This window comes from Sus scrofa, chromosome 14 (genome assembly GCF_054392235.1).
Source record: "Sus scrofa isolate SSC_HxYL_T2T_F1_AM1 chromosome 14, Sscrofa_HxYL_maternal_Yorkshire_Landrace_v2.0, whole genome shotgun sequence".
NCBI lineage: Eukaryota > Metazoa > Chordata > Mammalia > Artiodactyla > Suidae > Sus > Sus scrofa.
Genome location: NC_139396.1, coordinates 96,950,172 through 96,971,540, shown reverse-complemented (window position 1 = coordinate 96,971,540; position 21,369 = coordinate 96,950,172). Strand labels below are relative to the sequence as shown.

Here is a 21,369-nt window from a genome sequence, read left to right as displayed (position 1 = left end):
TCCTTTCAGTTCCTTTACCCTTTTTCCTCCCATTCTCCTTCAAAACTCCTTTCAGCCTCCGCCCTCCGTCTTCCTCCCCCTCCCGATCTTCCCCTGCGCAGGCGCCCTGTGAGGCGCTGAGTCAGGCTGTGGGCCGGCTCCCTACCCCACCCCCTGCAAAGCAGCTTGCGCCTGCGTGGTTGGGCGGCTTTAGGGCGGGGTAGGTTTATATTCGCAGAGGATCAGCTGACACCCTGCATTGCAGTGTGCGGAGTCAGGCGGCGTCATGTACACCTTGTTCCTCTTGGCTGGCCTTCTGGGCGCGGGTAAGCCCTGGGTCCCTCAGCCTTGGGAAGGGGGGTCTCCTACAGAACGATACCTCCCCATCCTGGGGAGCAGTCTGTACCGTTTCGCGCCCGGTACCGGTCGGCGCCGTTCTTCTGCTCCCCGTAGGGACTGGCGACCGGCACGCACTGCGCAGGCGCCTGCACAACGCTGGTACCTGCACTACGCGGAAGGGTTGCGGGAAGCCTGGGGGCGTTTGGGAGACTCGGCCTGGGGTCGCGAGGGTAGATGGGCAGGGTGGCAGGGTCAGGTAAGTAGCATCTACCTCAGGGCTTGAGTTGCCCCTTAGTTGGGCTTCCCGGGGCCTTCCTTTAAGCTGCCCGTCCAGCTGGTGGGATGACAGCTCCTGCAGCCCAGTTGTGCTTGTTCTGGGCGCAGGTGGTCGAGGTGTGCTGGAGGCTCAACCGGCTGGACCCACTTTGGCCCTTGACCTCATTTGCCCCAGTTTTTAAGCGTATTGAAGTTGCTGGAAGCACTTAGGTATGTCTTTTATGTGGGTGTTTATTTTTGCCTATGTGAGTACATATACTACAAGTTGAGATGATAACAGGGTTTTTGTAGTTCTTATGCGTTTGCGGTGGAGTCCTTTTTCATCTTGCACACCCATTAGCTGGTTTTAGCAGTGGCCTTTATTTTGGGGGAACATCTGAAGTATCTAAGATATTGTGCACAGGAGTATTCTTAACACCTGCTAATTGTCCTGAAATAGTACTGATGGTTGTTAAAAAAAAAATCACAGTTTATGAAGGCAACGCTTGGGAACCGGCAACCCTCCCTTACAGCAATTAGAAAAAGTCCTCAGTGCCCTCCGGATGAACCCCCACCCCCAACTCTTGCCTTCACATCCTAACCTCATTTAAATCATGGTAGAGGGAGGAGTTCCATCATGGCTCAGCGGTTAACGAACCTGACTAGCACCCATGAGGCATCGGGTTTGATCCCTGGTCCCCCTTAGTGGGTTAGGGATCCGGCTTTGCTGTGAACTGTGGTGTAGGTCCCAGACCCGGCTCTGATCCATCCAGCCTTGCTGTGGCTCTGGCGTAGGCCTGCGGCTACAGCTCGGATTGAACCCCTAGTCTGGGAACCTCCATATGCCGTGGCTGAGGCCCTAAACAAACAAACAAAAATTCACAGTAAAGGGAAAGGAGTGAGGTTGATGGATGTGGGCCCGTATTTTAATTTATTATAGACAGAGAGGATCCCAAGTCTGGGAGTTGTCAGGTAATAGTCCACTGAGGGATCTAAACCAGATCTTTAAGTCCAACCTCAATTTCTGTTTCTAGTTAAATGTAATTTAAGGACTAGCTTCCATTCTGACTCAGCAGCCATGTAAATTTTAATAGTAACAAAATGGATGAGAGAGTTGATCAAAGAAATAAGATGTTTATAGGTGAGGTAGACTGAAAGTGTTTTTCTAATGTTAGTTTTCATTCATTCCCATGAATGTGTCATAACCTTAAACCAAACCCTTAAACTTGGTTTACTTGTAGGTTATGAAAGGCAATCTGCTTATAAAGAAAGATTTTTTGCTTTATAGTCAGTGAAGAAACATTTTCTTGTTGGGGTTGGTAACTGCTTGTTGCCAACTGATTGAGAGAAATCTTTTGTTTTTAGAGTATCACTTTGTTCTTCTGGGCAATGAGTCACATCCTCACAAGACCCTGAAGAGTTCTGAATCACCCAAAAAGGACTCAATTGTTTCTTTAGAAATGTAAAGCCCTCTGGTGCCTATGGCAATGGCTAACCTGACTGTTAACCTAGACCCCCTCTTCCCTGAACAGTGTTAATTATGGCCTTGCTCTAACCTTGCTGCCCAGCCTTTAGGGTTATGCCGAGGTCATGCTCCTAATGCAGTGTGTGAATGCTTGCTTGCTTTGATGGCTCTGGCCCCAGTGTAGCTTTTTGGAAATGTTTTCCTAAATTTTTAATGTTGATATTGAGCTTGTTAATGAAGGTGCCTAGTGACTTCACTCAAAACCTGCTCCCTGAGAGCTTAGAACTTGCCATTCCCCACGGTACCAGAGAGCCATCGTGAACTTGAAAAGGCTTTATGCTTTGCGGTTTTTTTTTTTTTTTGGTCATTTCTAGAACTGCTCCTGTGGCATACGGAGGTTCCCAGGCCAGGGGTCTAATTGGAGCTGCAGCTGCCAGCCTACACCACAGCCACAGCAACGTGGGGTCCGAGCTGCGTCTGCAACCTACACCACAGTTCACAGCAACGCCAGATCCTTAACCCACTGAGCAGGGTCAGGGATCGAACCCACAACCTCATGGTTCCTAGTTGGATTCATTAACCACTGAGCCATGATGGGAACTCCGCTTTGTGTTTTAATGATATCCTCGTGGTAGAGACATTTGCCTTTGAGTTATCTTTCTACTCATCCAATTTCCCCTCCTTTTTCTCCACCTGAAAAAGAAATGGCAGTGAGAGCATTGGGAGTATTTCCTGTAACCTCTTGGGAGTGAAGACACTGAAGCCCCCAGAAATGACTCCCCCAATTTGTAGTGTAGTCCATTTACTGAGGAAGTCAGAATCAAAACTCATGACTCCTGACAGTGCTTTTTCTGTGTCCTTCCATCAACACAAACTTCTTAACTCTCTCTCTCTTTTTTTTTTTTTAATGGCCATATCCATAGCATATGAAGTTCCTGGACTAGGGATTGAATTTGAGCTGCTACTGTGACTTAGGTTGCATCTGCAGCAGCAGCACTGGATCCTTAACCTACTGCACTGGCCTGGGAATTGAACCTGAGTGTCTACAGTTGGATTCTTAACCTACTGAGCCACAGTGGGAATTCTAAACCTCTTAACTCTTTTTTTTTGCTTTTTAGGGCCGCACCTGCGGCATATGGAAGTTCCCAGGCTAGGGGTCCAGTCAGAGCTGTAGCCCCCAGTCTATGCCATAGCCACAGCAACACAGGATCCAAGCTGAGTCTGCAACCTATACCACGGTTCATGGCAACTGGCAAGGCTAGAGGTCCAACCTGCATCCTCATGGATCCTAGTCGGGTTTGTTAACTGCTGAGTCACGAAGGGAACTCCCTAAACCTCTTAACTCTTTACAGAGTTACTGGGCTATAATCCACATACAGAGAATATGCAGGTTTTTAAGTGTACAAATTGAGGTGTTGCCACAGAGTGAACGAACCTACAAGCAGCCCCCAAGGTTAAGGAGTAGCATCCAGAAGCCCCTGTGCCTCACCAGGCCCTCTAACTTGTCCCAAAGGAAACTGCTTGTTTAGCCTCTAGCACTGTTGATGTGAAAACCTAACTTGCTGTGCTTGAGCTTTTTATAAATGGGATCGTATAGTAAGGATATACTATTGGGTGATTCCTGTAGTGGAAAAAGGCAGGCCCAGTGTTAATGAGGTAATAAGTACAAAGTGTGCCTGGGATGTGGTACATACTCCCTGAAGCTTAGCTGCCCCTACTGTCACTTGGGTAGCAGCTGGCCAGCTGAAGGGCATTTACCCAGCACTGAGGCAGGTAGCTCTCTAGGGAATCTAGAATGTGATATGTACAATACATACTCGTTTGATAGCTTCTTATTTTAAGATGCAAGACTGAACTTACAGCATAGCCTGCTGAATATCAACAACTCCAGGTCTCACCTGCCAGGAGTTGCGATAATTCCCCTGTTAATCATTCACTTTTTAGTCAGTAATCAGTTTTACTCTGACAGATACTAATGTAATTCATGAAGGGCTTTTTTGTATTAACCAATCAAGGGTTTGGTAAGTGCTTTAATTGCATTTGACAAAGCTTATCCAGTACCTCCTGAGAGAGTTGAAGTATATTGGATCAAGTGGTCTGGATTTTTCTAGATCAGGGGAAGAATTTACACCTCCATTTTCTTGGGATGTGAAACTGGATGGCCAGGGTGTGGCTTGACAGGATGGGGAAGAGGAAGGGAGACATGGTGTTGCTGGCTGGGGGAAGTACCTAATAAGATTGGGAAGTTCTCAAGGCCAAGACCAGGCCCCTTGGGCAAAGGGGCACTGCAGCTTAGAGGCAGTTTTCTAGCTTGGGCATTCTAGATTGCCAGATGGCAGGCTGCAGGCTTTACTCCTGGCACCTATTTGGTTTTTCTGCCTCTTGGAAGGAGGGTTGCCTTGCCTCTTGGAAGTTACGTTGCCTTGCCTGTTTTTCCTTTTTGCTATTTTAAAATCATTTAAAAACTGCTGGTTGGAGTTTCCGTCCTAGCTCAGCAGTAACAAACCCCACTAGCAGCTATGAGGATGCAGGTTTGATCCCTGGCCTCAGTCAGTGGGTTAAGGATCTGGTGTTGGCATGAACTGTGGTGTAGGTCACAGACACGGCTTGGATCTGGCGTCACTGTGGCTGTGGCGTAGATTGGCAGCTGCAGCTCCAATTCGACCTCTAGCCTGGGAACCTCCATATGCTGCAGCTGAGGCCCTAAAAAGCAAAAATAAATGAGTAATAAAGGATGAAGAATTGACGGTTGCAAGAGCACTTGTTGCTTTACTTTTGTTTTTTGGAGTTTCAGAAAGTAACCTGAATTAAGGCCTTGAGTAATGGCCTGTGCACTGAAAAGTAATCTGTCCAAATTCCATGTGTTCTTGTGGAATTCGTGACTCTTTATGACTAAGATGAATCGGTAGATGTTTAACTGTATCACATCTCTCTATGACCGTGGGCAGTTTTCTTCAGCTGTGCTTCCTCATCTCTAAAATGGGGTTAATAATCATTCCTCTCTAATTGGGTTGTAGTGATGCTTCAATAAATTACTATGTGACTGGGCTTAGGTAGTATTATAAGGTTTGTTATTACACCAGGAATAAAAACAATACCGTGTTAACGTCCTGGTCCCATGAGCACAGTGATTCCTCTCTGCCCTTGATTTTGTGATGTCTCCTGCCTTCTGCCATTTCAAAGGATGTCGTAAATGTAACAAAACAAAACTGAATTGACGTGTACGTATGTATGCCGGACGTAATTACTGGGTCAGAAAACACCAGGGTAGGTAGGCAGCCATTAGCAGGGAAGTCGGAGTCTGTATTCCAGTTTGTACCTTGGTCTTGAACAGAGTGGCCCAGCAGAGCAGGGCTGGTTCCAGGTAACCTGAATACTTAGATTCTAGGCCCGTTGTCACTAAGCTACTGGGGGTAAGTGTGGTCAGCAGCACCCCACCCACCTCACCCCCTGTTTCCCCATCTGTCAGTGGAGGCGAACTGTTTAGATAACAACTGCACACAGTAAACAAGTTCCATCAGGGTGACGGTGCATAGAGCAAAAAGCATGTTTCCTTCCCACCTCTGACCTCCACACCTTTCTCAGAGGTGGCCTGACACCGGCTCCTGCTTTCTGTGGCTCCTTACAGGTGGCTGTGTGTAAGACTTGCCCTTCTCTTTTTTCTTTTTTTCGCACAAACGCATAGGACACTGCCTGTTGTGCTCTTTGCTCTTTTTTTAAAATTGTGGGACGCTCTAGACCTCCAGAGAAGTGGAGGAGCGTAATGAACACGTAAATATATAACACCCTAGTTAAAAAATAGAACAACCCACCTCCCGCCACAGATGACCACCTTCCCGGGCTCGCTGTTCATCATCCCTCTGCACATCTTTCTTTATACTTTCATACAGATAAGTGTCACCTTCACCGGTGTGTGTTTACTGAGGTTCATTCATTTTGAAAATGTTTAGATCTACTTCATTCATTTTCACCACAGTACAGTATTCCGTTTATACCGTACTTATATCCCATTCAGTTTTTAGACATTTAGATTATCTCCAGTTTTTGTTGTTGTTGTTGTTACAGACTGGTTCTATAACTATTCTTGTGCACGTGGACAGACATTTCCTTAGAGGATATACTGAGGAAGAAAGTTCCTGAGTTGTGAAGTATATCTGTTTTCACCTTAATTAGAAATTGCTGGAGTTCCCGTCATGGTGCAGTGGAAACTTGAATCCAACTAGAAACCATGAGGTTGCAGGTTTGATCCCTGGCCTCGCTCAGTGGGTTAAGGATCTGGCGTTGCTGTGAGCTGTGGTGTAGGTCACAGACGCTTTTCATATCTGGTGTGGCTGTGGCATAGGTTGGCAGCTGTAGCTCCGATTGGACCCCTGGCCTGGGAACCTTCATATGCCACACACAGGTGCAGCCCTAAAAAGACAAAAAAAAAAAAAAAAAAAAAAAATTGCTGAATGACTCTTTAAATGATTTTAGGAATTTATATTCCCAGAGTATATGCAGTTTTGAGTTGAATTATTAGCATTTGATGTCAAATGTTAAGTTTTTCTATAAAAGAGTGAGTGGTTTTCATTTGTATTTCTCCTTTTATTTGTATTCTTGTAGGTTGTTTCGTGTTGATACAGATAGATCTATACTGTTACCTTTCTAAAAAAAGTTTAAAAATTTTTGAATAATTTTAATTAATAGAAAAGTTACAAAGCTAGTACAGTGAGTTTCCGTATACCCTTCCCCCAGCTTCCCCTGCTGTTAACATTTTATATAATATAACCACTGTACATTTATCAAAAGTAAGAAATTAACATCAGGACATTACTGTTAACTAGACTGCAAACTTTATTTGGATTTTACCAGTTTTCCCACTAATATCATGTTTCTGTTCCAGGATTCAGTTTGGAGTACCACAGTGTACTTCGTTGTCATATCTTTTTTTTGGCTGCGCCCACAGCATCCAGGGTCAGGGATTGGACCCACATCACAGCTGCAACCCAGATCACTGTAGTGACAACACCAGATCCTTAACCTGTTGTGCCACCAGGGAACTCCTGTCGTAACTTGTAATCACCTCCTACCTCCCAGCTGTTAAAAAAATAGCTGCAGAGTATTTTACTGTATTGTATGGATATGTCAATTCAGTTAAACCTATTGATGGACACCTGTGTCACAGAAAAAGTGAGATGGATTCTAGTGACACTTTTAAATTTTAAAACTGAATTCTGGACATATTGTGATAGATATTGCTTTGCAAAAGGCCTTTTTTTTTTTTTTTTTTTTTTTTTAAGTTGAACCCATGGAATATGGAGGTTCCCAGGCTAGGGGTCGAATTGGAACTCTAGCTGCTGGCCTACGCCAGAGCCACAGCCATGCGGGATCCTAGCCATATCTGTGACCTACACCACAGCTTTTGGCAACACCAGATCCTTAACCCACTGAGTGAGGCCAAGGATCAAACCCTTATCCTAATGGATACTAGCTGGGTTTGTTATTGCTGAGCCACAATAGGAGCGCCCAGAAAAAAACTTGTAGATAAGATTGAAGGAGATGCTATGGAAAGTTTCTTTGGCCAGTCTTAATGATGTCACTTATTACAGTTTAAAAAAAAAAAAACCAACAAAATCCCAAAACACCTCTAACAGCTGTGCTGGGATGCTCTCCTGTATATGTAGGCAGTGATACAAGGTCACCTGGCTTCCTATCTCATTAGGATTAAAACCTAAAATTTGGAGTTCCCTGGTGGCTCAGTAGGTTACAGATCTGGCGTTGTCACTGCTGTGTCTCGGGTTCATTCCATCCCTGGCCCTGGAGCTTCTGCATGCTGCAGGTGTGGCCAACAACAACAAAAACCATCTCAGATTTATTCTGCCTGGTGATGGCATCTGGCCCTTGGCTGATCTTCAGAGTTCTTCCTCTCCCTCCCTCCCAGTGGGTCAGGGCTGCCATTCAACCCTCTGCTGCCTTATGCTCAGAACCTTTGCATTTTGTGTTCTGTCTGGGACATCTTCCTTTCCAGATAAGTGTGGTTCACTCCCTGCTTAGCTGTGGCCTTGCCAGAATTGCCCTCTGCTTTGCCTAAGTGGCCATGCCATCCTGCCTCTGCTTTTCTTTGCTGTACGCACTGCCTCTGCTAAGTATGGTATATTTTTATCATTTACTGTCTTCATCATTTGCAGGATCTGCAGCATGGGTAATGGTGCTTGGCATGGGGCAGGTGCTGAGCAGAGGTGTGAGGTGTAGCAAATAGACCTCAGCTAGTGGATTGGTGTGCATGGAACTTTCGTGCTGGTGGTACTAGTTCTCTATCACCATTAAACTAAGCATTTTCTTTTATTAGCTGAAATTAACTTTTTAAAATTTTATTTATTTATTTTTGTCTTTTTGCCATTTCTTGGGCCGCTTTCTCGGCTTATGGAGGTTCCCAGGCTAGGGGTCTAATCGAAGCTATAGCCGCTGGCCTACGCCAGAGCCGCATCTGCAACCTACACCACAGCTCATGGCAACGCCGGATCGTTAACCCACTGAGCAAGGCCAGAGATCGAACCCGCAACCTCATGGTTCCTAGTCAGATTCGTTAACCACTGTGCCATGACAGGAACTCCTGAAGTTAACTTTAAGAAAAAGTGTTTAGGGGTTTACAAATCAAGAGAGACTTCAGACTCAAGAGACATGTTGGCCTTATTATAGTGTATGGAGTTCTGGTTGTGGTGCAGTGGAAATGAATCTGACTAGTTTCCATGAGGATGCGGGTTCGATTCCTGGCCTCGCTTGGTGGGTCGGGGTCCAGCATGCTGTGACTGTGGTGTAGGTCAGCAGCTGTAGCTCCAGTTTGACCCCTAGCCTGGGAATTTCCATGTGCCATGGGTGCAGCCAAAAAAAAAAAAAAAAAGTTTGTGTTCAGGTTAAAGGGGGCCCACCCTCCCCTAAACCTGCTGGAGAGAATTTTTATATAGGTATTAGGGACACCAGAGCCTAAAGTAACTTAGTTAACTTAGTGGCCCTGATATGAGGTAAAGCTAAAAATGGAACCAGCTATAATTTGAGGAAGTTATTTCCCCTCTGGTTCCAGAACTTAGGTGTTTATAAATGTTTAACCCAGCGGTTCTCAAACTTTTGGTCTCAACATCACTGTATACTCATAAGTCATTGAGGGACCTCATTAGAGCCTTTGTTAATGTGGGTTAAATAGTCCTTCAAAAAAAACCCGAAAGACCGTTACATGTTACCATAATTGTGATTTTTTAATGCAAAATAACTTTTCCTAAACAGAAACACATTTAGTGAGACCAGTGGCTTGTTTTACATCTTTGCAATCTTGTCAACACCTGGCTGGATTTTCAGCTACTTGTGATCAGTCTTTTGCATTGTCACATGTCATAGGCTTTTGGAAAGGTTCCACTGCACATTTGTGACTGAGTGAAAAAGGCAACTAACTTCTTCATGTTGTGAGAATTTTGGCCTCCCAGCACCCCTGAGGAACCTCTGAGACTCTCAGGGTTCTTTGGACCACACTGTGAGTGAGAAGCCCAGTGTTGCTGACGTGCGGGAACTTATAGGCATCGAAGTAGCTAACACTTCCCGAGAGTTTATTGAGCCCCCAGCACTGTTCTAAGTGCTTTTTGCTTAACATTGATTTAATTCTCATAGTAGCCCTCTCAGGTGAGAGCAACTGGATCAGGATGCTGGGGGCATTCTAATATCCTGCCCTAAACCATGCTGTGCTCTGAATTTTATTTTATTTTATTTTTTTGTTTTTTTGCCTTTTCTGGGGCCGCTCCCACGACATATGGAGGTTCCCAGGCTATGGGTCTAATCAGAGTTGTAGCTGCCAGCCTACACCACAGCCATAGCAACGCAGGATCCGAGCTGTGTCTGCAACCCACACCATAGCTCACGGTAACACTGGATCCATAACCTACTGAGCAAGGGCAGGGATCGAACCCACAACCTCATGGTTCCTAGTCGGATTCGTTAACCACTGAGCCACGACGGGAACTCCCTCTGCTCTGAATTTTAGATTTCAGCATTTCCAATGAGGCAGTATTCTTTTTACGTTTTAACTAAAGTAAAAAGGTGACATTTAGGAGTTCCCGTGGTGGCATGGTGGTTAACGAATCTGACTGGCAACCATGAGGTTGCGGGTTTGATCCCTTGCCTTGCTCAGTGGGTTAAGGATCTAGCGTTGCTGTGTCTGTGGCGTAGGCCGGCGGCTACAGCTCCAATTGGACCCCTAGTCTGGGAACCTCCATATGCTGCAGGAGGCGGCCCTAGAAAAGGCAAAAAGACAAAAAAAAAAGTGACATTTATAGTAGGCACCCTTGACATGTCTCAAACTTTTTAAACAATCATGTGGGATGAGTCCAGAGCACTGAATTTTCCCTCTTAGTGGCATTTGCATGAAATCTTCTTTAGCATTTTATTGTCTCCATGTGTGCGGAGACCACCCAGCTGGTTAGCACGGGTGGGGCAGAGCTTATGCCAGCTTCTGGCTGCATTGACTCCTGTGTAGCAACCTGGGCCAGATGTGAAACCACGCAGAGGTACTTTTGACCTCCGCCTGTACTGGTTCCCCTTGGGTGACCTCTGTCAGGGACTTCTTGGTCCAGTTGTGGTGCAGTCTTATCTAAGGTGATTCAGGTTCATCTGTGACCACCTGCTGATGGTTGACATTTTGGAAGGAGGGCTTTGCTAGCAGGAGTTTATATTGGGCTGGAGTGCTCTTGGATGAACTAGATAGGAATTTCTCTTCCCCAAGTTAATTATGCCACGTTGTATCAATTTATAATCTAAGAAGATCACATCTTTGCCCCTCAGTGTCACACAAGGCCATGTACCTGAGGATTATGTTGCTTTCTCCATGTAGATTGATTTCTTGTCCTAAAATTAATCCGGCTTGTGAAGAAAATTAAAAAAAAAAACAAAAAAAAAAAAACAACAAAAAACCCCAAAACCAAAACCAGGCAGTAGTGGGAGAGAAGCAGGGAAGAAAGAACCTTTGTTTTATGGGAGTTCCCGTCGTGGCTCAGTGGTTAACGAATCTGATTAGGAACCATGAGGTTGCGGGTTTGAACCCTGGCCTCACTCAGTGGGTTAACTATCTGGTGTTGCCATGAGCTGTGGTGTAGGTTGCAGACATGGCTTGGATCCCGAGTTGCTGTGGCTCTGGTGTAGGCTGGCGGCTACAGCTCTGATTAGATCCCTAGCCTGGGAACCTCCATATGCATGGGTGCAGCCCTAGAAAAGAGAAAAACAAAACAAAAATGGAAGAACCTTTGTTTTAAATAACAGAAATGATAGCGATGGACCGTCAGCCTAGAGAGCTTGAGAGCTTTATTGCCACAGATTTGCGATAAGAGGAGTATTTGCACCTTACTTCCTTTAGATCAAGGCAGGCTACCTCTGAGTGGATATTGTTCTGAATGATTAAATGGGCAGTGTTTTTATTTTGTTCTGCAGAATGTTTTCCAAGAGCAGGATCCTATAAAGAGGAGGCAAGTGCTCTTTGCCATCCAAGGTTTTTGTGACACCAGCTATGTCATCCAGTAGTCAGTGCTGGGTGCATTGCATTGTCTCCTGCTCTTATGGAATCTAAGAGCACAAATTCTCCTGAGAAATGTCTGAATGCAGGGGACCTGAGGTAGATTCTGCCCCTCCTGGGGTTCTTCTCTCTTGGTCTCCTAGCAACCTGCTTGTTGTCATGGTAATGCATTACCCAGACTGCAGATCCATTGCCCTGTGGAATGTGTGCTTTGGTTGTTGATTTGGGGAGGCTGCTTGCATTTTCTGTTATTTTTTTGGCAATTGGACTTGAACAGAATTTAGCATATGTTACCTGAAATATTTAAAAGGAAAAACGATGTTATGGCTAAGACAGTAAAACTGATTGTTTTAACAAATAGGGCATAGAATATAGGTCTAAGAATGACCTTTCTCTTGAGGTTGTTTTTGAAAATCTTTGTTAATTACATTGTTTACATGGAGTTTTTTTAATTAAAAATTTTTTATTAAAGTATAATTGATTTAGAGTTCCTGTTGTGGCTCAGCAGTAACAAACTCAACTAGTATCCATGAGGACGTGGGTTCGATCACTGGCCTCGCTTAGTGGGTTAAGGGTCCGGCATTGCCATGAACCGTGGTGTAGGTCACAGATGTGGCTCGGATTTGGTGTTGCTTCGGCTGTGGCATAGGCCAGCCGCTGAAGCTCTGATTCGATTCCTAGCCTGGGAACCTCCATATGCCATGGGTACGGCCCTAAAAAGACAAATAAAAAAAATATATATAGTTGATTTACAGTGTTGCACCCATTTCTGCTATACAGCAAAGTGACTAAGCTATGCATGTATATACTTTTTTTTTTTTTTGGCCATCCCTGGGGCATGCAGAAGTTACCAGGCCAGGGATTGAACCCATGCCACCCGGGCCACAGCAGTGCCAGACAGTGCCGGATTCTTAATTTGCTGATCCACCTGGGAACTCCTATACATTCTTTTTTTAATATTTTTTTACCTTGTGCTCTATCCTGGGAGACTGGATACACTTCCCTTTGCTGTACAGTAGACCTTGCTGTTTACATGGGCTTTTAAATACCCTCAGTGGAGGTAAGCTTTAGTCAAGACTTGTCATTTGGGGACTGTTCTGGTGAATGAGGTAGATGATCGTAGTTAGGCTTAGGTTTGACTGCAGACAGCAGAAACCCAGAATAATAATTGCTGTCTAGGGCTAGCATGGTGGTTCTGCTTCCAAAAGAATTCAGAGACCCAGGCTTTTCTAACTTGATGTTCTGCTCCCTTGAGGTCTAGCCCCTTTCCTTGTAGCCCATCGTGGCTGCCAGAGTTCAAGCCATCACTCTTGTCTTTAAAAGTGCAATAGTGACATTCATCAGCCAGAATACAGTTTTGTGGCCAGACATTCCTATATGGGAAACCGGGAAATGTGTGTTTTTTTTTTTTTTTTTTTCTTTAGGGCCACACCTGAGGCATATGGAAGTTCCCAGGCTAGCGTTCGAACAGGAGTTGCAGCTGCCAGCCTACAGCACTCAGCACTGCCACAGCACTGCCAGATCCTTAACCCACTGAGCGAGGCCAGGCATTGAACCCACATCCTCATGGATACTGGTTGGGCTCGTAACTTGCTGAGCCACAAGGTGAACTCTGAAAGTGGTTTTTAATTTTGGCAGCTATATGTAGCCAAGGAGCAGAGTATAGATATAGGGAGCAACTCGCAGCCTCTGCCACACTGGGCAATAATTGTTCCCTGAAACAGATTGTAGGGTTTAACTGATTTTTTTCTGATTTTAAAGGTAGCCTTAGAAAAAATTAATTTATGCAAAAATATAAAAATTAGAATGTGAACACCTCCCCGTGGTTGTCCTCCTCCTCAAGCCCACCATTAACAAGTTGGGGAACAATGAACTGAGCTTCCTAGGTACCAGGCACTCTCAGTGCTCTCTCTGCTTTTTCATTAATCTTGACTGAATTCCTAAGAAAGGGGCACTCTTAGTTTCCATATTTTGCAGAGAGTTGTGGCATAAGTAAGTTGTCCAAAGCTTGGCTTCCGTAGACAGCAGAGCAGCGGTTTCATCAGGTCTGTCTACCCAACACTCAGGCCAGTGATCGTGTTGCCATGGTGCCTTCACCCACTTCTAGAAAAGGAGAGGTTTTGAGGGGGCTCTTCTAGAAGATGGGTTCCAAACATATTTTGAACAATGGCAGCTTTTCGGGATGGGAGGGCAATCAGCCAATAGCTCCAATTGGATGAATTCCTGAAAGCATTTCAGCGGTGGTATTACTGATGCGTTGCTCGGCACCTCTCATTGTTGCCCTCATAGGACTTCGGGTTTAGCTCGTAGGTACACAGTATTGACTCCTGGGTTCATTACTCTGTGGCCTGTGCTTCACTCTCCTGGTGATTTTTTGGGTGTTGAAGGGATTGAGCCCTAGCCACAGTGGTGACTCGAGCCTCTGCAGAGACAACACCAGATCCTTAACATACTGTATCACAAGAGAGCTCCGTAACCATCAGCTTCTGAGGGTGTTGGGATACAGCTCTTCAGGTCTTGGCACTGCCAGTTAATGACCTGATTAAATGGAGAGAAAGCAAATAGAACAGCCTTGATTCAGCTATTTGTGGAACACCTGTTCTGGACAAGGGAGTGGGTCAGAAAAAGGTCTTCTGGTTGCTGCTATGGGTAATAATAATAGTGTTCAGTGGACTTTTATTTTATAGCATGCCAGGATTGTACTAACTTTGTTTTACAAATAGGTTAATTTTTACAAATCCCTTGGCATGGGTGCTAGTATTTAGTCCATTTTGCAGATTGGAGAAGGTCACATGCCTAGAAGTGGTGGAGCCTTCGTCTGAACCCTTCCCAGTCTGGTTTCAAAGCACTCTGGTAGGGGAGTTGAGATAATGTGGATAAATTAAAATACCAGCGAGATAATGCTCAGGGCCTGACGGTTGAGAGAGTAGTACTCTGGCAGTTGAAAGTGGATAGTTAATGTCATCTTGTTTTTCAAAACAATCCAGTGATCAAGTGGCTTCATCCTTTTTTTAGAGATGAAAAGCAAGCTCAGTGTTCACATTGTGGCTCATTGGTAACGAACCCAACTAGTATCCATGAGGACTTGGGTTCGATCCCTGGCCCTGCTCAGTGGGTTAAGGACCCCATGTTGCTGTGGCTGTGGTGTTAGGCCGGCAGCTGCAGCTCCCATTCGACCTCTGGCCTGGGAACTTCCATATGCCGCAGGTGCGGCCCTAAAAAGAGAAAAAAAGAAAAAAAAAAAAAAAAACAAGCTCAGAAGGGTGGCGATTTGCTTAGGGTCGTTTGGGCAGAAGTTGCAGGCAGATCTTGTTTTCTTTTCAGCCAGCATGCCATGTTTGGAAAAAACCGTTTGACTTAGATGGTGGGTCCATTGCCTTAGCAGTCTCACTGTAAACTCAGGGTTTGGTTCCTTTCACAAGACATTCCCCTAAAAGCACCTAAAACACACGTGGTTCTGATGAGCTCTCCCACCCTCCCAGGTTCACCGAGGTTTTTTTTTGTTCAGTCTAGAGCTGCCACAGACAGAGTCCATGGCTGATCCGACTCATGGCAGCTCTTCTCAAGACAGTAAAATTCTGACAACCTATTTTTGATAAATGGCCTAACTGTGGAGTGGTTCATAACACATCTGTTTATTTTCTTCTAGGCCTGGGGAGTAAGAATGGAATAGAGCACCCACCCCTTTCCAAAGGAAATAGCAATAGCATCTTAAACAAACCAGCCCTGTTTAATTAAATGAGGCTTGCCTATGGGGTTTTAGTATCTCTGAAGCCCTCATTTCTCTAACCTCAGCCCACCAGCATTTGTCATTGAGGGCTCCATTGCCAGCGCCTTGAACTAAGTATAGAGCTTGCCTCACCCTGACTAGTGATCGCCCCCCCCCCCACCTTTTTAAAGGGCCACACCCATAGCATATGGAGGTTACGAGGCTAGGGAGGCTAGGGGTCGAATCAGAGCTGCAGCCTCCGACCTGTGCCACAGCCATGGCAATGTAGGCTCTGAACTGTGTCTGCGACCTACACCACAGCTCATGGGAACAATGGATCCTTAACCCACTGATCGAAGTCAGGGATAGAACCCGCATCCTCATGGATATTAATCAAGATTTGTTTCCACTGAGCCACTACAGGAACTCTGTGATACTTAGTAAGACACGTTTTATCCGATCTTTGGGAGGTTAGGCAGACATTGTAAGAACTTTCATAGAGTTCAACATATTGCCTCAGAGAAGGAAGTTAGTATTTGCTGATGGTGCAGGAGAATGGAAATAGGGATAAAATCTTTGCCGGGAACGTGGTTTGAGAAGTAACTAATCAGAAGGTAGTTTAGGGTAATTTTATTTTATTATTTATTTTATTTTTTGTCTTTTTACAGCTGTATCCGCAGTATATGGAAGTTCCCAGGCTAGGGGTTGAATCAGAGCTGCAGCTGCCGGCCTACACCACAGCCATAGCAATGCAGTATCCAAACCATGTCTGTGATGGATGCTGCAGCTTGTGGCAACTCCAGATCCTTAACCCACTGATCGGGGCCAGGGATTGAACCCGCATCCTCATGGACACTAGTTGGGTTCTTTTGTTTGTTTTTGTTTGTTTTTTGGACTGTACCCAAGGCGTATGGAGGATCCCAGGCCAGGGTTGAATCCTGGTAAATGGACCAATTTCAAATAAAAGGGGCTACTTTTCAGTCCCAGGATACCCTGGTCAAACAAGTAACAAAGCCTTTACTGCAGATGGTTACTATTTGAGGTTTCTAGGGGAGTAAACAAGCTACAAAGTATTCTTGCTGCTTGGGCCTGTGATAGTAGTGCATTGTGTTGCTGAAACCTGATAGATTTTGGTTAGTTGTAGCCAATTTCTGCCTGGTTGGAGAAAATCCCTGGCTGAAAAATCCTGGTTGAGGAGGCATTGGTAGGGGTAGAGAGTGGTGGCCAGGCCTTGTGTAGGGAGGACTGTTCACTGGCCTGGCTTTTATCTGCTGCTGTCTTCTGGCTCTCCAGCTTCACCGTGTACCATAGTGTTCCTTCCTCCAGAGACTCACTTTGTAGCTTCTTGTTCTTTTTTTCGGGGGTGGGGGTGGTGGTGGGGTTTAGGGCTACACTTGCAGCATATGGAGAGGTTCCCAGGCTAGGGGTCAAGTCAGAGCTGCAGCTGCTGGCCATAGCCACAGCAACTCGTGATTTGAGCCGTGTCTGCGACCTATACCACAGCTCACAGGAAGGCCAGGGATCATACCTGAATCTTCATGGTTCATTACCACTGAGCCACAAAGGGAACTCCCTATAGCTTCTTGCTCTTACTCTGTACTCCTCATCTGGCGGTGGAAGCAGGCAGGGTGGCTTAGTGGGTACCGTTCAGGAGCATGGGAGGCGCTGGTGGCAGCTGCTAGGTCTTGGTCTGTCTCTGACCCCTACACTCCCCAGAGCCCTTGCCCTCATGACTCAACTTCTGCCCCCCTCCAACCTCCTGGCTGAGGCCCCAAGCCTAGCTTGGCTATGTCATGGTTAACCATCTGGGCAGTGTAGTACTCTCGAATCCCGCACATGTTTTCCCAGAAACCAGACCAAACCAACAGCTTTTGGAATGTGGCCAGTTCTGTTGAGTTAGTGAACTGGTTGTGGGTTACGATTTTTTTCCCCCCTCTCTCAAAGGGCAGAGAAGGCTGTAACCTGGGTAGCAGATTAAGAATTCATCTGGTGGTGACTGAAAGGGTGCAGAGAGTCTGGCTGGAGCTTTTTGGGGATTTGTGACTGTGTCTTTGCATGAGTAGTTTGTGGAACTATAGTTAAGGTTGAATAGCTAGTAATACCAGCATTTCCCTTCTCTCTCCTGGAGGGAGAGTACCTGCTGCACTCCACGTGTTTTGTGGGTGGGGGTGTGTGTGTGTGTGTGCGCGCGCGCGCGCCTGTGAGAGAGAGAGAGAGAGACATCTATAGAATTACTGTGGCCTCTCCTATTTTCCATGGTGAAGCAACATGCAGCCTGACTCCTGAGGCTCTAAATCTGTTTCTTAGATACCTGTGGGGTTTTCTTCTCAGACCTGGGCCGAATGTTTTCTGTTTACAGTAGAAGTTGGCTCAGCTTTCCTGTGACATCTGCTGGCATTTGACCTCTGCACAGTTGTCAGTCTATATGTGGCCTGATATATTCTCTTGTTCACTAATCAGGTGTGAATGTGAGACTTTTCTTCCCATTTTTCCATTTCAGAATCAAGGGATACCATAGATCTGTTTTAAGGAACATAAGCACTCTCAAGGCAGTGTATGAAATATTCTTTAAACACTACACATACACAACATAATGTTGGGAATTAAAAAGAATTCGGCCGACCGTCTTGCTTCATTTATTCTTTTCTGGGTTTTGTACCACCTCAACTTCATATCCTTCTTGAATTTTTTTCCTATTTGACATACATGATCTTTATAAGTATATTTAACAGCTGCATAATATTTTAGTAAGAATAGCACTAGTTTTTCTCCCTCTATTTTTTGGTGATTTAGGTTACATCTGTCTTTTTTTTTTTTTTTAGTATCATGAATTTCACTTTATATATATATATTTATGCATATTGTGTTTTACCTTTTATTTATTTTTTATTTTTTGTCTTTTTGCCATTTCTTGGGCCGCTCCTGCAGCATATGGAGGTTAGCAGGCTAGGGGTTGAATCCGAGCTGTAGCCGCTGCCCTATACCAGAGCCACAGCAACGCGGGATCCAAGCTGTGTCTGCAGCCTACACCACAGCTCATGGCAATGCCGGATCCTCAGCCCACTGAGCAAGGCCAGGGATCGAACCTGCAACCTCATGGTTCCTAGTCGGATTTGTTAACCACTGTGCCACAACGGGAACTCCCTGTATTTTACCTTTTAAATGACTATATTTCTCCAAAATGTTTATTAGACATGGATTTTTGATGAGGGATTTTCCCCCCAGTTCTTGAAATGCTTGAATATATTTTGAGACGTACCTACCAGTCATACTGCTGAAAAGAATATATATCTTTTACCACAAATTTGTTTCTTTTTGGTGACAAGGCTTTTGCTTTTGTTTTCCCTTGGCTATTTTAACTTTAGAAATGTGGTTCCTTCTTACTTTAACTTGCATTTCTTTGGTCCCAGGTCACCTGAACCTCTCTTTTTTCCTAATTCCCTATCTGTGGCTGTGACTTTCCTTGCTACACTGTAGATGAAATGCTCCTGGTTTTGAGTGGACATACTTTGTGATACCAAGTGGCAACGTGATCTTTCTTTTTTCTTTGTTATGGCCAGACCCACAGCATATGGAGATTTCCTGGGCCTGGGATCAAACAAGCACCTCCAAGCAGTTGGATTCCCCCGCCCCCCCCCCCCCCCCCGCCCTTTTTTTCCACTTTCTAGGGCTGCACCTTTGGCATGTGGAGGTTCCCAGGCTAGGGGTCTAATCGGAGCTGTAGCCACTGGCCTAGACCACAGCCACAGCAACGCTGGATCTGAGCTGCCTCTGTGACCTACACCACAGCTCACGGCAACACCAGATCCTTAACCTACTGAGCGAGGCCAGGGATCGAACCTGCAGCCTCATGGTTCCTAGTGGGATTCGTTTCCGCTGTGCCACGATGGGAACTCCGGTCGTCGGATTCTTAACCCACTGCAGTATAGCAGGAACTTGTATGTAGTCTTGTTTTTTTGCTGGCAAACTTGTACATGTGCAGATTTATAAGTGGGCCTTTCTACTAAGACAACATTAGATATGAATCTTGGTGTTCTCATTACATTTTTTTCAACTTTGGCCATTTTTATTCTACGGAAGTTAAAAATCTTCTATATTTAAACCTGTCCACCTTTTCTCCTGTAACTTCTTTGATTAACTTCATGGGACTTTAGGATGATAAAGATTAGTAAAAGGACTGATCTGCCTGATACTGTTTAAAAATAGATTGAGAGAAAAATGATGACCAGCTCCTCCCAGCCCTGTGACATTTGTGACACCGCAGCTTTTTGGCTGTGTGGCTTGGGGTCTCATAGCTGGCAAGGGGCCAGGCTGGTGTCCCGCGGCATGGCAGGGCTGCCTGATCCCGGGGAAACCAATGAGGCGAGCCTGGTGTGCGGTGTCCTCACACTGGTTTTCCTTACAGCTCTCGCCAGCCCCGTCCTGGGCCTGAGAGAGTGCACCAGGGGCTCGGCCGTGTGGTGCCAGAACGTGAAGACAGCATCCGACTGCGGGGCCCTGCAGCACTGCCTGCAGACCGTCTGGAACAAGCCAACCGTGGTGAGTGCCCCCGTCTGTGTCTGTGTGTAACTGCTGCCCTGGACGTAGCCCAGCACTCTCCTGTATCCTCCTCTTTGCTCCTTATGGGGACCCTGTGAGGAGGGCAGGTCCTTGGGTGGGTGTACCCACTTCACCACGAGCAGTGGGGGGGCCGGGGAGGGGAAGGCTCCCTTCCCCCAAGGCCACCCAGTGTCTAGGCAGCACAGACGAGGTGGGGGAGGCACCCTGTCCACTCACGGTGCCCTCTAGGCCTCTGCAGCTGCCACCTCTGCCTTCACCCCTAGCCTGAGCAGCAGTTCCAGCTCTGTCCTTGGTCACTCACTTGACGTAGACTTAGCTTTTTTTTTTTTTTCAAACGCTTTCCCTCTTTTATGGTATTTCCTCTGTCTCCCTCTCAAACAGGCAGATCACTGATTCAGAGCCTAGAGGTCGGTAGCTATTTAAAATTTTACTTCCAGCTATAGCCAGACTGGCAAAGATGCCACTGATTTTTTTCATCTTACATAATTGAAATATAGCAGATTCATGTGAGGAGTACTCTTTTTTTTTTTTTTTCCTTTTTAGGGCCATAGCCACAGCATATGGAAGTTGCCGGGCTAGGGGTTGAATCGCTGGCCTATGCCACAGCCACTGCAGCTCCTGACAATGCTGAACCCATTGAGTGAGGCCTGGGATGGAACCCACATCCTTATGGATCCTAGTTGGGTTCATTGCCGCTGAGCCACGACAGGAACTCCATGTGGGAAGTACTCTTAAAGATGACAAACCTTAAGTACCTTCTCCAGCAGCCCAAGCCCCTCCTCAGGAGACACCCGAGCTCTGTTGGCTTGGCTGTTGGACCACAGGAAGTGCTCCAGCCTGTGGTACAGGCCACGTTTGAGGTCTAGAGAAGTCTGAGGCCTAGAGCTTGTCACTGGCCAACTAGTACTCCTTCAATGAGAGAAGAATTAAGTAAAACTGCTCTTCTAGAAATCATTTCTTTTTTTTTTTTTCCTTTTCTTTCTTTTTTGTCTTTTTAGGGCTGCACCAGTGGCATATGGAAGTTCCCAGGCTAGGGGTCGAATTGGAGCTGTAGTCAGCCGTGTCTGCAACCTACACCACAGCTCATGGCAATGCTGGATCCTTAACCCGCTGAATGAGGCCAGGGATGGAACCTGCATCCACATGGATACCAGTCAGCTTCTTTTCCGCTAAGCTCTGATGGGAACTCCTAGAAACAGTTTTTGAATTCACTGTTTGAACTGCGGGGGACTCTGTGGTCAAAATCACTTTCAGATTTGCTTTCTAATTTGCTCGCAATCTTATTTTTAATACTGTGTCCTCCTGCTTCCTCTTTCCAAGTTTAAAGTATCTTGGGAGGACTTTAGCTCTTTCTCCCTTGACAGGACAGTCTCTCAGAAGCTGAACCTCTCGGGCATCCATGCAGGATGTCTGTGTGGCCCTGTGCATGGCATTAGCCTGATTAGGTCCAAAGGTTCATGACGGTTTCTCTAAGTGCAGCCATGTTCACAGGTGTTCCTTCATCTCACCCAGATGTGTTAGTTCCTTCTCTGT

At 45.9% G+C, this 21,369-nt stretch overlaps 1 protein-coding gene across 2 annotated transcripts in view; it reads left to right on the top strand.

Annotated features, from left to right (window-relative positions):
- The first annotated feature begins 235 nt into the window (after positions 1 to 235).
- PSAP (prosaposin) overlaps positions 236 to 21,369 on the top strand; it is a 35,072-nt gene continuing 13,938 nt past the window's right edge. Inside the window, exons 1-2 of one of the 2 annotated variants that reach the window (XM_021071889.2) lie at positions 236 to 305; positions 19,682 to 19,815. In XM_021071889.2, coding sequence (XP_020927548.2) covers positions 266 to 305; positions 19,682 to 19,815 — 174 coding nt within the window. In that variant the 5' untranslated portion in view covers positions 236 to 265. 2 annotated transcript variants of the gene reach the window in all.